Consider the following 17,751-nt stretch of genomic DNA (forward strand, 5'->3'; position numbering starts at 1 on the left):
CTTTGCTTTCAAATTTCTTCATTCCATGAGTCACCACGACCTTCTGCCAAACTAAATATGTCTATGAACGGCTGGAAACTTTAATGGAAAGAAACATAAAACTCAAAATACGTAGGAAAATTTAAGCTTCTTCATGGAAGACCTTCATGGAAGACTAGCAAGTCAGGAATGTGGAGACAGAAATAATGTATTGACAGTGCCTTTTGTTTTGGGTAGCTTCTGAGTTAACATGCAATACAAATGCATAAACTAGGCAACCAACTGACATGACTTTAAATTAAAAGTATCTCTAAAAAGAAATGAGCTCGTCACTTTTTTTCTTTTAGGCCTCCAATTCATCAAACTACTAGGGTCTATGAAGATCCATAGTCCTGTAGTCAGGTTGATCAGATTTGAGATAAAGAGACTTGATGATGTTATCCAAAGGGTGGTAGTAGTTGGAAAAAATGTTTTCTTGTTGGTTAAGGGCTCAGATTTTCAAATACTATTCTAATGCATTACAACAGAAGAATGACATAGCAGTTCTGAGTTGTTAATGCTACCTTCATGTGGGTTTTTCAAGGTTAAGTTCAAAGCATCTTCCTGTGTAAAAAAACCCCTAGACTGAGCAAGGTGACTGAATTGCAGTCCCAGCCTTCCCACCAGTGTACTTTGTGACCTGATGCACATTGTTTTCTTCTGGATCTCATTTCATCTGGGAAGTGAGTGCACTGGACCAGATTGCTCTCTGCAGTTCTTTCTAGCTCTCCGATTCTTCAATTATACTTTGGCAAATAAAAACTACTTGTAGAGTTCTCTGAGGGCTGGTACTCCAGCTGTTTTACCCACCTTGGGGGCTTATTTGCCAGGGATTTACCTTTTGTTACCTGCCTGCCCGTGGCTACCATCGCTCCTTTTAGTATGGATACCTCAGATGAAATAGAGAGGAACTAAATAGAGGTCTGTTTTCAAAGCCATTTCCACAGGTAGAATCTTTTTGTGAATGCTCCTATTGTAGACCTCGAAAACTCTCTGTTGACTAGAATTAGCCTACTGTTGAGCAAGGAGAAATTTTTACTGGGGCAATAGTGAATGTGTCCTAAGAGATGATACCTCAAATAGATTTTTAGTTCTATATCTTAAATCTCAGATCCTTAATGGTGGCAGCAGCAGATGGGGGTATATTCTGGGGACTGGTAGAAGGAAATAGTTGTTGGAATGACTTTGTTAACATCAAGTCAAGGAGTTTTAAGTGCCCAATATTGGATGGTGTGGAGGACAGGAAAAAAAGTAAAACTTTGTTTTTCTAAAAGAGCTCAAAATAGAATGAAAATTCACAGCAGTGGTAACCAGTACTTGATTATGAGGTTCAAAAGTGTCTTTGCTAAGTCAAATATTATGTATCTGAGAGCTGTTGGATTTGAAGCCTCTGGGATAGAAGAAACACGTGCAGTTGGTCACTGGACTGCATGGTGATAAAACTCACAATTCTGATTTCATCAAAGCCATGCTCAAACAAAAAAATTCAATTCCCCTAAGTCAGGCTATGATAAGGAAGCTGTTACAATGGGCAACCTGAGAGTGCAAAGATACTTTTCTGATTAGTGAGTACATTCCCTCTGCTGAACACCGCATTTTGAGGCTAAGCAGAAATAACCAATAGCTGACTTGGGAGAATGGAAATCTCTTGCCTACATGTGATACCTCAGTGCCTACAAAACCACCTTGTGGAGACAGACTTTTTAAGCAAGCTTAGCGTGGTAAAGTGATAGGCTCTGTCTCTTTCCTGTTCCCTGCAACGAGGACATAACAGTAATACTGGGTGAGCATTCTGAAAATACATTAATTAACTCTTGGGTGGTCTAAATGTAAAGTGATATAGAAGTGAACAGAAGATACCAACATACTTTTCTTTCTAATTAATAAGGTTGAGGTGATACACTGCCAAATTAACTTGTCTAGATTATAATTATTGCAGAACAATTGAACTAATGGGTCAATGTCATTAATAATTGAAGTTGAACCACTAAACTAATTTGTGGTGGTGATTAGAGGGACAAGGCAAAGCATTTAATTCAATCAATTATAGCAACATGTTTGGATGACCCCTTAGGTTTTCCAAACCCTTCTATAGTTGAGCCTCAAAAGAACTCTGAGGTATAATATTTTAATTCCCACTTTACTAATGAGGAATGTAAGACACAAGGATATTAACTAACTGCTCCAAAGGGGAGAAATGCTGTTAAGTAGGGGAGCTGGGTGAGGCCCAAATGTGGAACTTCTGATTTCCAGTGTCCTCTCTTTCTGTTTTCTGCTGGGGCTGTTTCTTGGCAATAAAATGCCTCTGATGATATTCAGATAGGAAAGACACAAGAAGGGAAGAGAAAAATCATGGCCACCATATCTGAACCAGGCCTTTTCAACTGTGGGACATTGACAGCTTATTTGTTATATGACTAAGAAGTGAATGGCCATAAATATTGAGGTCAAAGATAACTAGCTTATCTAGTTATCTTTTGCTCCAGGTGGTCATAATCATACTTCGAAGCACAAAGTTTTGCTTTACACCATTTCTGCCTTCCTTTCCTGCGTTACTAAAATAAACGAATTCCACAGCTATAAGACAAGAAGGAGCACCTACAAATACCTTCTAGATAGCCTATAGGAAGAGCTTTTTATTTTCAGGGAAAGACTTTTGAAACCACAATGAGTCTTTTCATTGTTACTCTGGGTAATGGAACATAGACTTCTGATTAACCAGTGACTGACAATTACTTTCTGTGTTAGTTTCACTAATGGCTTTCTCATCTCTAACTGCTTCTCTTCTAGAGACCTCTAGTCCAGTAGTGCTCAACTAGGGGTGATTCCACACTACCCCTCACCCCCCAGCCCACCGCCGGAGACATCTGGCAATGTCTGGAGATATTTTGATTGTCACAACTGGGAGGAAGGACACTGGCATCCAGAAGGTAGGAGCCATGTGTGGTGCTAAAGATTCACAATGCACAGAGCAGCCCTCCTTCCCCAACAAAAAAAATATCTGGCTCAAAATGTCAATAGTGCTTAGGTTGAGAAATTCTTTTGCCAATGGCACTGCTCACGGAGGCAAGTGGGGAGTATAAGAATGAAGTAGGATTTAAAAACAGGCCACTTGGTCTCACAAAGGAGCTGGGGCAGGGGGCAGCGAGAAAGGAGGCCAAAATCTACAGTGTCCTCAAATCAGTTTAATCCAGAATTCTAACTCTTGGTGCTCCTTTCCCCAGTTTCATAGATTATCAGGAGTTGGCTGCTTGTGGGTTGGCTCAGTGTGGACTTTCTTAATCACTTGCTTCTGATGAAAGACCATTTCACCAGGGTAAATGGCACAGAGGTAGTACCATCTTCCCAGCAATATTCACAGAATTGAGTCTATGACTAACAAATTTTCAAAGTTTAAAAAGACCCCTTCAACAGCCTTTTTAGTACCTCATAAAGACCACAGATTAAAGAAGAAAGTCTGAAGAGATTCATAGAGTATTTGCTTGGAAGTCTGCAAAAAAATCAGGTGTAAATTTCTTTTGGCCTAGGGCCGTCAGAGAAATCTCCAGAAAAAAAAGCTGATCCAACAACTCGTCAGACTGTTTCAGATTTTCCAGGAGCACAGCTTTGCTAAGTCATTCCAAAGCAGTTCTACCCAAGTTGACATTGGAGAGAGTGACCAAAGAGTCAGAATAATATAATATACAATAATAGTCTAAATTATGACCTTAAGTGGAGTGGAATGCCCAAAGCATCTGCAGGTTTTGTGTAATGTATAAGAAACAGGCAGGGAATTATTTTAGTTTGTGAAAATTTCTACAGCAAGGGAACAAAAGTGTTAACTTTCAGATGAGTTTGTTGGAATGAGAGCCACCAAGATCTACATTCATTTGGGTGAGCTTGATTGGAGGCCCCTCCTGGCCATTTTAATTTACCAGGTAATTTTGATATAGGCATGGTTCATTGCTTCTAAAGGCCAAACACTGCATTAGAATCAGAAAACAGAATCAACAGTATCTTTTTCTATTTCTGTCTATTAGCAGTGTGACCTTGGACACATCACTTCTCTCTGAGTTTAAATCTTTTTTAAATATTTATTCATTTTTGAGAGAGAGAGAGAGAGAGAGAGAGAGAGAGAGAGAGAGAGAGAGAGAGAAAATCCAAGGCAGGCTCCAGGCTCTGAGCTGTCAGCACAGAGACTGATGTGGGGCTGGAACTCATGAACTACAAGATCATGACCTGAGCCGAAGTCGGACACTCAACTGACTAAGCCACCCAGGCGCCCCTCTCTGAATTTCATTCTTGATGTTTGACTATTTCTCAAGGCTTTCCAAGCTTGTAGCAGTCTTTAATTTTACTTCCTTTGAACAATCAGGTAGTTTTAAGAGGGAGATATTAGAGAGATGTATGCTTAATCAATAATCAGTTTTTTGCATGTCTTCCCAGGGGCGTCCCCATACCCCCCCTTTTTTTTTTGGCATGGAAACCATTATCCTGTAGTATGCCTGAGCATTAAATGCAAAAGGTTTTAATTTAAAAGACTGTGTGGTCTCTACTGGTTGCACAATTTCTCTTTGTATCCGTACTGCTGCTGATCAAATATTGCAAAGCCATTAATTACCTTAGGACAAATGCAGAGGACCACATGCAAAAGTTCTGGCCAACTGCATAAAGCAATATGCCAGATATAAAGTAAGTGAAGGGTTTTTCTTGGTATTTAAGGTTCAGTGAAAAAGTAAGAGGGGCAGCTATGCCAAGAATGAAAAGCCAGAGCTTGCCAAGTGCTTCTTTAAGTGGCTTTAGCCAATGTGAGACTAAACAATGCATTAAATAGGCATACAACTTACTACGGTTCAGGAATTGCATGTCAAATAACAGCTCTTTGCTGTTTTAAACATGATCTCACATGTAGATAAAGACAAACAAAATGCTGTGTTGTCATCTTCTTAGTCTAACAGCTAATAAGGCCTGAGGATTTGAACTTTCCAGGCAACCAAAAGTAATTCTTTGTGATGTAAGAGCTTGCTGATGTTTCACAGAGAGGTGTAGGATGGAACTTTGCCAGAGCAGCAGCTCAGTGCAAAAACGATTTTTTGCCACCATGGTTGTCAAAGACGTCTGGCTGCATAAAAGAGCAAAGGCTTTGTAGTCCATTATTGAGAACAATGAAAAATGTACTTGAGAGAGATCTTGTGCCTGTTTTCAGTGTGTCGGATTCTTTGTTGCAGGCTGTGAAATGGGAAGGAAGGTTGCTAGAGGGATAGTCATCTCTTAACAGAGGCCCTGAGGAATGCTGGCATGGAACATGATGTCTGGACAAGGTATATGGAGGCCCAGGGAATTTGAAGAATGCCAAAACTCTCTTCTGGATCTAAAATGCCTAACCTACCAGCCACTTAAGATACGAGATATCCAAAACCAATGGTCTTCAAAAAGCTGGTTGAGTGATACCTGCACAGGTGGAAGCCTTTCATCCAAACCCAAGCCTGCTCTCATAACTCCTTCCATGGCCAAATTGGACAAGCCTCTACCTGCCTGGCACACTGGATTATGGAACCTTATGACCACCTCTCCTTTACCACATCTCTCTCATAATACCCAGAGAAAGATTTCTGGTCCAAATAAACAGCCCTTCTTCAACCAGTCTTTGAGAAAAAGCAACAGAACTAACAGCTGCAAGAAATGAGGCACCTGAAGTTTGCTGGAAGAGAATGAAGAGAACTTGAAGTTGGCCAGAGGAGATGTCCCCCCCCCCCACCACCAGATCATACTACATATCCTGGTGCTCACAGGTGAGCTGCAGTGTTCTGTCTGAATGGGGTCCAGTCTCTGAAGGCTCTTGAACAGCAGTAGCCTCCAATCAAAGATTTTGTTGTGCACCCTGAGGAAATTCTACTAGTATTTCCTAATTTTTCCTACAAGAGAAACTGTAGGGTTATCACATGAATATCTCCCTCATGCCTCCTTCCAAAGAAGTTTTCAGAATAAATTCGGTTACCCAGGGGTTTCTGCTCCTTATCTCTCGGAAGAGGACTGGGATTTTTGGAAGCATCTCCCTATGCTATCACACGTTGGGCCTCTAAACAATGTAAATGGCCAAATGAATATGCTTCTTGGAGACAAGAGACCTTAGCTTTGGTTCTGGATCCAGCCAGTGAGGTAAATCACAAAGTCTCAGTGTCTTATGTTTCTCATTTATTCAGTGAAGCCATAATTCTTGCATTCCAGGGGTAAAACCAAACAAAGTGAGAAAACTCATGCAACTGGATTTTGAAAAAGTAAATGTACTATTCAAACACAAGACATTCTTCTTGTTACTGGTACTGCTATATACCAATTATTACTAATAACAGGTGTTATCAGTTGTCCCTAAGGAGAGAAAATGAGTGTATAACTTATTGGGCTGTGCAGATTCCTCAACCTTTGCAATAGACTCTGCAACAGATCCCAGAAAAGAATAAATAAATATAATTGCTAACATATGGATGTGCTTACTATGTGCCAGGCAGTATTCTAAGTCAATATGTTCTAATACATTAACTCATTTAATCCTAACACCACTTCTATGAGGTAGGCCCCCATTTTACAGATGAGAAAATTGAGGAACAGATGTTAAGTAGTTTGCTCAGGGCCACACACCAAGTAAATTAGAATTCAAACTCTAAATTTTTGTCAATAGAGACCAGGATCTTAGTCTCGAACCCTTCACTTTTCTGCTTCCCATAATTCTCCATCAGGAAGATAAACCCAAAGAACATTAAAAATGTCAGAAAAATGCAAATTAGTTTCTTATTTTGCATAGATACTATCACTTTTTAAGTGGTCCTTTGGTTGCATAGACTGGTCCTCTTGGGCATATTTAGAGTAGTAGCAAGCACTTCAGGTCAATGTAAAAACTCTTTGCTTTTCTTTAAGAATACCTGTGACTTATTAGCTTAGTGGTGCTAATGAGGCCAGGGCCATAGGTCAAACCCCACATGTGCCAATTAATTTCAAAGCTTTTCTCTTTGAAAAGCTTTTCCACAGCCAGTGACTGTACCCTTAACTTTGACCAGCTGTCATACAAATGCATGACTGGCAGTCCAAGGGGTACCAAAACAAGGAATACAAATGGTGTAGCCCAAACCCAGCCCCATTCAAAGCAATGCTAATAGTATGTATCTTTGAATGCCCCAAACTATACACTTCCTTCTTTAGTTGGAAAGACAGTATCAATAGGCTGGCAAAAGGTGGCTGGTCAAGGTTTAGAAGCCTATAGATTCTTCTTGTCCCCTCAAATGTAATCAAGTGCAACTTAAAACTGACCTACTCACTTGTTCTCACATTCAAGAGAGTAAGAATATGTAAAGATGAGACCTGTGAGCTAGTCCTTCCTTGCAAAGAAAGATGGCTATCTGCTTTCATGAGGTGTGTGCTCCTTTGGCCAGATGACCCTCATGTATTTGGTCATGTCTGAACTTTTATTCTATCCCTGAGGGGTTGAAGCTCACCTTAAAACAAAACAAAACAAAACAAAACAAAACAAAACAAAACAAAACAAAGAAGCTGGCTACTCTTTCATTAAGTAGGTGGAATCGCCTATCTTTAGGGGCAAACAGAAACTCTGTAGAGAAGATAAAGGACACTAATGTACTTTGGCCACTACTTAAATCCAAGGTTCTTCTTTCTTGAATAGCACCCAATCCTTGATAATTACAATCTGGACTATGAGTCCATTAAAGTTAGAAGAAGTCATTTGCTTTAACAAAATCCCCTTGTTTTATAGACAAGGACATTTTGACCCAGGAAGTTTAAATGCCTGCCAAAGTCATACAGCTAATGAATGACAGGTCTGGGAGCAGTTTTCTGAGCACTATATTTCAAATGAAAGAAGCCTGAGTTAATAATAATACCTAGATCTAGGAAGGTTGTTGCAATCAATAACAATGAAATTCATTACAAAGTTTCACTTAAAGCAGTATGTTTTAATACATGAAGAATGCCTTTAGTTTATTCAGACCCGTTCTTAATAACTATGCATTGGAAGTATGTTTTACAAAAGCCATAAATCTGGAATAGCTGAAAGGGTATCCAACTTTTTTTTCTAATTGATTTACTTCTCCTTTTTCCCAGACCGCCGAGGTAAAGCATATACACTTTATTTAAGGGACTGTTTATAGACTCTTAAAACTAAAAAGGACCCCCGAAACTTGCTTTCTTTTGGTTGCTCTTAATTGAAGCCATCCAAGATGGTTGGTTGTCTGTCAATTTTTTAAGTATCTCCAAAGAGAGAAATTCCACGAGCCCCTAAAGTACACGTTAAAATGGTTAATCACCATGACTGTCAAAAAATTATATCCATGGCAAGCTTAACTTCTATTTCAGTTGAAGCTCTTTTCCTCTTGCTATGTTTCATGCAAAATGAGGTTATAACAAGCCCTCCTCTATGAGGGCTCCATCAATCTGGCAAGATAATAGCTAGCTCTTTCCCAATGTGCCACCTCATTATGCTACCATTTTCCTCATAGGACGGTGAGAGCACAAGACTGGCTGATACCTTCTCTTACTATGATACATAGGGAAGAATTAGTAATTAGCTGTTCATTGGAACTTTCATTTCATAAAATGTCTGGGGAAGCTGCATTAATTATAGAGGAACTGTTCCACTTATGCTGGGAAAATATTCACAAAACAGATAATCTAGAAGGATGCTTCCACTGTGCTGTAGTGGAACTTGTGCTTGTAGACAAAGATGAGCTCATTCACACACTGGGTCAGTCAATACAAAGTCAACATTAAAAACTTTTTTTATATTCAGAACTGTTCTTTTCTAATAGGTTGAGAAAATTCCCCTTGTTAAAAATTCGGGCCAAGCAAAAAGATAAATATGGAGGCAATTTTCTTTTAGATGTTTGAATTTCAAACTAAGATCAGAAACTGCCTTCCACTATTAAAAAATAACAAGAACAACAAAACTATACTTTCAAAATGGATTTGACACAGCTTAAAATAAAAAGCACAGCCACAGTAAAACTTTGAAAATAAGGATAAAAACAATGATAAGAGTCAATTGACAGGGGATAGAGGTGGGGAAGACTGATTTCCTCTAAAAAGTATCTCAAAGACTGTAAATGCTTAAAGCTGACTTCTACACACACTAAATCTCAGCGGACAAAAAGGAAACTCAATAAAATTTGTTGACAACAGTTAATGCCTGTTAGAATAATTGGCTTAGACACAAACCAGACCATCAGTGTAGCTTGGGGATGACCAAAATGCAGTCTCTAAGACATTGTTAGTATACACTGTATTCAGTTGAATAAAAGAAAAATAGTTTTATCCAATAGCTAGATATATAGGAGGTATAAATTGTCCAAAGTACTTGACAAACCTAATTCTTTAAGGTTCTGAAGACTGAGATCCCAAATAAGTAATTCCATTCCATTCAATTGGATTCAATTACATTCAATTCAAGCTTGTCAGTTCAATAATCAAATACGAGCCTTTACTATATCAGCCAGGCATAGGGCTAGCTACTAGGATTCAATGGTAAATAAATATAGTCTTTGGCATCAAGAAGCCCATTGAGAGGGTAGATCATGGCTAGGTGATTTCAAATGGGACAAAGTCTTCAGGAAAAGCATAAAGGACTATAATCTATTCTTCTATGATTGTGTTTCTCATATGACATTTGATAATAGTTACATGCAGTTTTGAAACATCCTGATCAGACTATGAGTTTCTTGAAAACAAAGTCAATCTCTCATTCATTTCTAGGCATCTTATTCATGCCTAGTACAGTATCTCACATATAGCACATGCTCCATCAATGTTTTGAATTAAAGCTAACTTCTCTTTGGCAAAAGAGATTGTCCAGTTGACTAGAAAGTTAACAAGAATACTTTTGTTCATGAGGTTCTGCGTCAGACAAAAAATTTATATAAGTCATAGAATTCTATTAGGCAGAATTTATGAAACATAGAGTCTCAATGGCAATGCTGACAATAATCACAATTTATGAAACCACTTTCTATCCAAAGTTATACTTCAAACATTAAGAGTGCCTATATATAAACTTTCCCTTTCAAGTTATTAAAATGGAGTTTAAAAACATCTGCTAAAATTTGATCATTGTAGTAACAATAAAAGAACCTTTTCAGTGGCTTGAAATTGGTTTCCATCTTAGTTGTCCCATACTCTTAACTGTCTGTGTGCACATGTATCGGTATTATATGATTATGTGGGACCAAATCATTATTTCTGTTCCCATTTTCATCATCTAATTCAAATATCAGAGGCACAGAATGATCCAGTTTCCATGCACTGTGCATGGAAATCCTGGAGCACATCATGTCAAACAAGACAATTCAGCTTGGCACATAACAGAAGACAATTGTGGGCTTGGCAATCACCTTGATCCTTGGATCAAAGGAAATTTTGCAAATGGATTATCAAGGGGGAAAATCTCTTGAGCATAATAAGTGGAATTACTTATTCATTTTTTATATGTGGATCAGTAGCAGCAAAATAAAGAGTAATGACAACCCACCATTGGGTGATGTTGATGTAACACATTTGCCTTTCACTGGATATTTCAAAGGTAAAACAGGTCTGCTATTTTAAAAGTACCCACCCAATGAACTCATTCTTCTGCACTACAACAGAGAACCAGATAGAATTGCTTTGTTGGGAGAAAAATACCTGAATTCACTCTATTGAAGCATTAGCTGGAAACAGAGAGGGGGAATTTACTCATTCAAGTATAGAAAGCACTTCTCATTCTCTGTTTTAGTTGTTTAAAGACTATTTGTTGCCAAATCTGTGATGAGTACCCATCAGTCCTCCACCAGCCTCTCCTTTTCCATCTCCCCGACTCATCACAGACTGCTATATTCAGGACCCTTCCCCTAGTCTGTCTCCCTCTCTCTCTCTCTCTCTCTCTCTCTCTCACACACACACACACACACACACAAGCACACACCACCTTCCCCAGGAAGAAGATGAGAGAGACTTGAAGTCTGTGAGTCATCAGAGGAGCTATTCAAAGCTTAGTGGGCAACTGAGGTAAGCTGTCTACACTCGAGTGATAATGAACCTCTAAGAATGATTCATGCTCACTGAGGACCTGAACATCAGTTTCCTGGAACTCTCTAAAATTCCAAACAATTATATAGAATGAGCAATTGGCTTTAAATCTTTCACTGTCCTATAATGTACAATTTGATAGGTACCTCTGAGGTAGATTCTTTAAGTGATCAGTTCCCCCAGGCAACATTGAGTTATATTTGTGTTTATTATTTGGAAACATGGAGTTGGCTGTCTATTTTTTATTGACTGTCAACATTTTAATCACCTGAGATCTACTTATGGGATAAGTAACCCCACACTTGTCAGAAACCCTTTTCCAGATGGAGAGTCCCAGAGAAAAGCTAAGTCAAAGGAAGGCAATAACCAAAAAAATCAAGGTCAATTTGCATAGAGGACAAATTAATATGGCATTTGAGTTTGCATTTAGAGACTGTCTTTGTATTTGCAAATGTGCCTTTGAGTGAAGTTCACCTTCTGTTCCTGGTGATTTCATATTGCGTGGAGACATCTGGGATGTGCCCCCTTAATTCTTTCTCCAAGTCCCCCTTACTATTTTACTCCAAATTACCTAGCACTTGTTTCCATATGTTTATATGTGCACCCACAGATCTTGAGACAAAAAAAATGCAATCCTCTAGGCTCCATCTTGTCCCATCCTTTCACTGAAAGGAAAGGAATAGTGAGGGTAGAGCACAATAGATTTGGGAAAGCTCTCAGCAGGAAGTAGTTAAAAGACAAACTGCTAAGGAGGAAAATTCCATCCTAAATCTGCAAAACCTGCCACAGCCCTGTTGAAACACTAGGCTTACTTTAAGGTGAAGAATCTCAGAGGCTGAGGACGGCTGCCAGCCATGGGCAGTCATTCAGTTATTCACACACTCCCTGCGGTTGTAAATCCACAGAGCAGTGAGAGGGAGGGCTACTTACTGAAATAAAAACCCCTGTCTCCACACACGAACTGAAGAGCGTCCACCAACTCAGCCCCACAGAGCGTCTCTGGTCCAGCTGTGGCGGAGCTGGTGAAGGTGAGCAAGCACAGGCCCAGATAGAAGAGATGAGAGGGGGACATGATGTGCATCTTTACCTGCCAAAAACACAGAAGAATGGTCATGTTTCCTCCCTGGTCCTTGCAAGGGCAGTGTGGGTGAGGCAAAGGTACATTGCCCCCCTGCCCCTCCCCTCACACACACATTCTGTTACTGCCATTAGTCAGAACTACCCTGCACAAAAGTGCATCAGAGTGCATGGCAGACCATAGGGTGGTGTGGATGGATCATGTCTTGGCATCAAACAACCTGTGTTTAATCCCCTTGCCACCGTGGACTTTTTCCGAACCCCTTCTTTACAGATTCCTATTACAATTCAATGAGATAAAACATCTAGAAACATTTACTATGTAAATAAAAAATGCTATTATTGCAGTAGAATCCCACACCACTCAGAGATCCTGGTAAACCTTCTGAATTTTCAAAGGTTAAACTATGCTCAGTCCAGATTTGGGGCCAAATACGTTTTATTAATTTAAATTCTCTAAAGATTGGCCATTCAAAGATGACATATGCATTCGTTATGGACCAGAATATTAAGTTAACTAGAACAGCATTCCCCAGCTACTTATTAAAAAGAATTTACCGTGGATAAAAAAGGACTTGTGAAAATACTGTATGTCGTTATAGGGTGGGTTTTTTTTTTAATTTTTCACTTAATGAGAGAGAGAAAGAGAGAAACAGAGACAGAGAGAAGCACAAAGAGAGAAACTTTTTACCTAGGGAATATCAGTAGTTAACACAACCACAAGTGGAAGTGAAAATATGAACAGAAACTGGAGAAATACGAGGATTTAGGAATGAAATTGGCTCATGCTAAGTAGACCCTTCACCTTCTGTATTCTAATGCCCTCTGTGTCAAGTGCACTATCAAATCAACGTATGTGTAGATACTGCCTTCCAAGAACAGGGCATTAAGATCAAAACCTGCAAAAGACTTCTTTTTTTTTTCTTTTTTTTTTTTTTTGTCACAGGAATTGTGACTTCATGTCTCAGAGGGACTTATGTGTCACTGTATCCATTTTACAGCAAAATATACCAAGGGACCCCTGGTTGACTTATTTAGCCAATAATAGAAGCCAAATGGCAGCCTTGCATAAAGCAAGATTTCTGTGGCTCAAGGCTCCATCCACTCTCAGAGTAGTAGTGATCACTAACTTTCCCACATTGCTACTTGTGGCACAAAGATGTGGTTTCTTCCAGGAAGACTCCCAAGGCAAGTAGCTTCACCTCTTTCAGATGCATTTACTTTCAGTGGCCTTGGATGAGTCACTGACAGGATGTAAGCGAGGGACCCTGTCAAAAGGGTCATGGAGTTACGCTGGAAGTGATCATTATAAAAAGAGGCTTTTCTGAACCTCACAGTAGAGGCTGGTCCATTCAACCCCATCCCTTTTGGAGGAACAGACTCCATCATTTGTCCTCCTTGCCCTCCATGAACTCTCAACTTAATGGCTCTCTACATCAGTGGCAGACTTTACTCCATCATTCTAATTGAGATTTCCATTTTTGTGGCCAGAACTTCAGCTCAGAAATTGGGAAAAAACCTTAAACCCCTGACTCTTGTTAACACAACGTAAATATTTAGTTAATGCTTGTAAAACAGTTTAAGATGAAAAGTGCCCTCTGTTTGCAGATCATCATAAATAATGACCATAAAATAGAAGAGAAGGTAAACACCCAACCGAACATCTCTTCCATTTTCTCAGGAGGATCTCTGCCTGGAAGCCCTCTGCCACCACATAGCCAAAGCCACCAGGACTGCTGGGCACAGGTCATCAGCCAATCTGCATTGGTCTTAGTTATAAAATAATTGGTGGGGGCTTTCCCCTTCAATACTTCCAGTGGAAATCTCAACAATTCCAACCCAACTAGACTTCACTGCCTTTTTCAAAAGAGCAAACTCCAAACTGATCTTACAGAACATACCCCACACTCTGGCAATGGGCCAGTTTTAGATGTATGCTAGTCTACCTGTCTCACTTCTCCATCTCTCCCTTCTTTGTTGAGTTTATAGTAATGCCGAGGGCCAAGCACCTGCAACTGTAGATGCCTTGAAGTTCTTTAGTTTTCGTGAAATCCAGGGAAAGAGGTAGCCTTAGTGAATTGAGAACTTCGGGAGATGTCAAAACTGTATTTGCCATAGTTATTTCTGGTATCACACATATAAGCCCAACAATACCTATAGATCACTAACATTTAAGAATTTGAGATTGATTTTATATAGACTTTTCTTTTTCCTTTTCTTTTTTGCTGAGTTATATTGTTAGATAAATATCAGCACTTTTATCTCTAGGACAGGATAGAACCTCTACTGCATTTTCCTTTAGTTCAGAGAACAGTCCAGTACACCCACAGAGAACCAGAGAATTTTATCACATCATGTTCCCCTAAAAGAAAACAATAACAAACTCGCTTAGGAGTTAAAAGTTTGAAACAAGTGGCCCCATATGTTCATCCTTTTCTTGGTCTTTTATTTTGCCAAACACAAAAGAAACAGAAAGGAAAGATACAGAGAGAAAGGAAAGAAGAACCAGAAAGAGAAGGAGAGAAAAAAAAGGGGGAAAAACATCAGAACACTGTTTCTCAAAAATCATTCACATTTTCAAAATTTAAAAGACCTTTCTTTTTATCTTAAATAAATGGAATATCAATTGATTCCAGATGTCTGGGCTACAACGAAAATGCCCAGCAAAATTTCAGGGCAATAGTCATAAGAAAATACTCACTGTAGGTGTAACCATTTTTGTTTGTTCCAGATCTTTTACAGCAGGTCAGGGTGGGTATTATGAGGCTGATGTGAATAGAAAACAGGACTTAAAAACATGTGCTGCTTTGTGGGTGGGGCTTGTGAAAGCATCTAGTTACATTTGGACACCCAGGCAGGTATGCTATTAGCCTGGGTAAACTGCCTTTTGTCCATTCAAACAATGAACAAATTGCACAGCTGGGATTTGAGTCAATCTTTTCCTCCCAATCAAGGCACCAATTTCCATTGTGTGCCTATTGTAGCCACCCTGAACAGTGACCCAAGCTCCAGTCTTCTGCCTTACCCTCTTCCCTCTGACTCAAACACTTACAAATATCTTGAGACTCAGTACAATCAAGTTGTGAATGCTGCCTCTAGGCAGGACACCTTTACTTACTGAATTATGTTTGAAGGACCACACGGCTTCCTCAAACCACTTACTGCTCCAGGAATGGGGGGAAAGCAATAACTTATTGCTAGCTTTACTTCTGAAAAGTTCATCTGGAGACAGTTTTCTAAACTTGTAATTAATGCAGAATAACACTCAACAACCTCTTTTATGAATATCTAAGTAGGGAGACAAAAGCCCTAGCTGTAAGATCGCGTGATCTATCTATCTATCTACACACATATATATACACATATATATATATATATGGATACACACACACACACACACACATATATATATATATATATATATATATGCACACACACACATACATGCATATACATATAGAGAGACTTCATTTCTTTTAAAAGCAAAGTACCCATCATGTGGCTTTGTATCTTGAGGGTAGCAGAATCAGGTGCCTGACAAAGCCGTATCCCTAACTCCTAAGCCACTTACTTGACTAAGAAAAGTCCTAGTGGTGGAGTATTTGAAAGCAGCGAATGAATGCTGTACTAAGTGCAGGGACGTTTTATGAATTGAGCTCTTAGGCAATTGCATCGAGAAGCCAGTGACAGCGGCTTAAAAGTGCTTGCAAATTGGAAAAACACAAGTCTTGAAGGATATAATTTTGCTGAGAATGGAAACTTGAACTAGGGCCAGTGATTGGAAACGAGAAGTTGGCATTAACAACAGCAGCCAAATTTACCTAAAGAGACTTTACAACACCGAGTATAAAATCAGAGTGTTACAACACGAAACCCTAAGTCCAAACTTCGCCCATGATAGTCCTCTTCAAAAGAGAAAACTTAGACATGCAGTTGCTAGAAAGTTTTCCCTCTCCGTATATACAGTATGCATTTGTTTAAATTATACGAATATGCGAGGTCAGCAAGAATTGTCAAGGAGTTCTTTTTCGGAAGAGCAAATTAAACTTCACTCTAACTTTGACTCTCTGGGCATAAGTGCAGAGAGTTCTGGGACCTTAGCTCCAAAGATCATATTTAAAAGCTTTAATATCATCTAACAGATAACTCTTCGTATGTGCCTTGTAATAAAAAGTCCAGTCCTGACAAGTTACACACACACACACACACACACACACACACATACATACACACACACATACACACACATACACACACGAACATGGTCTTAAAAATAAAACATCTGCACCTGCAAAAAAAATCCAAAAGTTCATATCCATGCTCTACAGTCTTTAACCATAGACAGGATTTAAAGGAATCTTCTATAAGGACACCACTGAAGCCCTGCAGAAGTGGAGGATTTAGCACAAGTACCTTGCAATAGTTTCTACTCATACAGATATCTGTGCAAAGGCATCCATCTCCCGGAGCTATTTTTTCAGATCCCACAGAAATGCATATTCAGCAATTTATAAATAACTCCCAGTTCCGAAACAATGAAAATTCTAAAGTGAATAACATTTCTAGGCAGAAGCAAACAGTACACAATTTAAAGAAAATTCCCCAATGACTTTAAAGAGTAAGAAATATTTACCTTCAAGAAATCACAAAAGCAGCACTTAAATAATTGGGTTGGAAGACTGCTGATTTTTCCCATTGCTTCTGAAGTGCAAAGTCTGGAAATGAATTGCTTAGCAGGAATAATGAGGCAAAAAGAAATCCAGAGAGATGGGAGATGTTGAGAGCAATGTCACATTTCAATTTTGAGGACTTTATTCCATTGCGCAGGCTCTATCTGCTCTGAATTTAGCAGTGACAGTGAGATTTAGCAAACAGAAGAGGGATTTAGAGAAAATCCTCACATTTATCTACAAAACACAGACACTGTAGACAGGAAACAGCTGGGGGAACATTTGCCTTCTCTCTCTCTCCCTCTTCTGGCAAAGTTATCGAGTAAGGACTTTTTTGGGCATGGTGACAAATAACATCATACCTTTGCATTTTAAAACTAGAGCACAGAAGCATTTTTTTCCCTTAAAAGAATGTGTGTTAGTGACAGGGTTAGCAGACATTAAAATACTGATGCTGCCATAGAAAATAAGGATCTGTTCTCTGATTAACTTTCTGCTGGGCAGGGAGACACATCTGCTAATACACCTTACCAGTATTAAAGGAACATACGATGGAGGATGGGCAAACGTTTTTATATTCTAGAGCAAATGCAAAATTAAAAGACAGAAATGAAGAAAAAAAAACAGCTCGAGCAAACCCTATAATTTTAACCCTGAAATGACCAGGGTAAACTAGGTTGGAAGATAGCACTGGGGTGACCCCTTGTCCTAGTTGCCAAGCAAGGGGAATGATCTCATTTCCTAGAACCTAGAAAAGGGGCAGGCAGCATTGCAATTGGCTCCCTTTAGGACACTGTCTCATGCTTTTTGCCCACAACAGGGCAAAGACTTTGCTGAGCTGTAAAGCCAATTGAAAAAATAAAATCTTTTTCTTCCTTTCTCCGCTAGGCTTCCTATCAACCCCCCAGGGGAAGGGCACCTGAGGGGCAAACTATTTTTCCAT

At 39.3% G+C, this 17,751-nt stretch overlaps 1 protein-coding gene across 3 annotated transcripts in view; it reads right to left on the reverse strand.

The window, feature by feature from the left end:
* IGF1 (insulin like growth factor 1) overlaps window positions 1-16,837 on the reverse strand; it is a 70,927-nt gene extending 54,090 nt beyond the window's left edge. The window contains exons 1-2 of one of the 3 annotated variants that reach the window (XM_047067124.1): window positions 16,772-16,834; window positions 11,992-12,148 (exon numbers count right to left, since the gene is read on the reverse strand). In XM_047067124.1, coding sequence (XP_046923080.1) covers window positions 11,992-12,148; window positions 16,772-16,834 — 220 coding nt within the window. Of the gene's footprint in view, window positions 1-11,991; window positions 12,149-14,839; window positions 14,855-16,771 lie in introns of those variants that run through there. The other 2 variants (XM_047067125.1, XM_047067126.1) reach the window with 2 other exon arrangements.
* Between the last annotated feature and the right edge of the window lie 914 nt (window positions 16,838-17,751).

This window comes from Lynx rufus, unplaced genomic scaffold (assembly GCF_022079265.1).
Source record: "Lynx rufus isolate CCGP_SWC_20201006 ecotype Redwood Valley unplaced genomic scaffold, mLynRuf1.p SCAF_7, whole genome shotgun sequence".
NCBI lineage: Eukaryota > Metazoa > Chordata > Mammalia > Carnivora > Felidae > Lynx > Lynx rufus.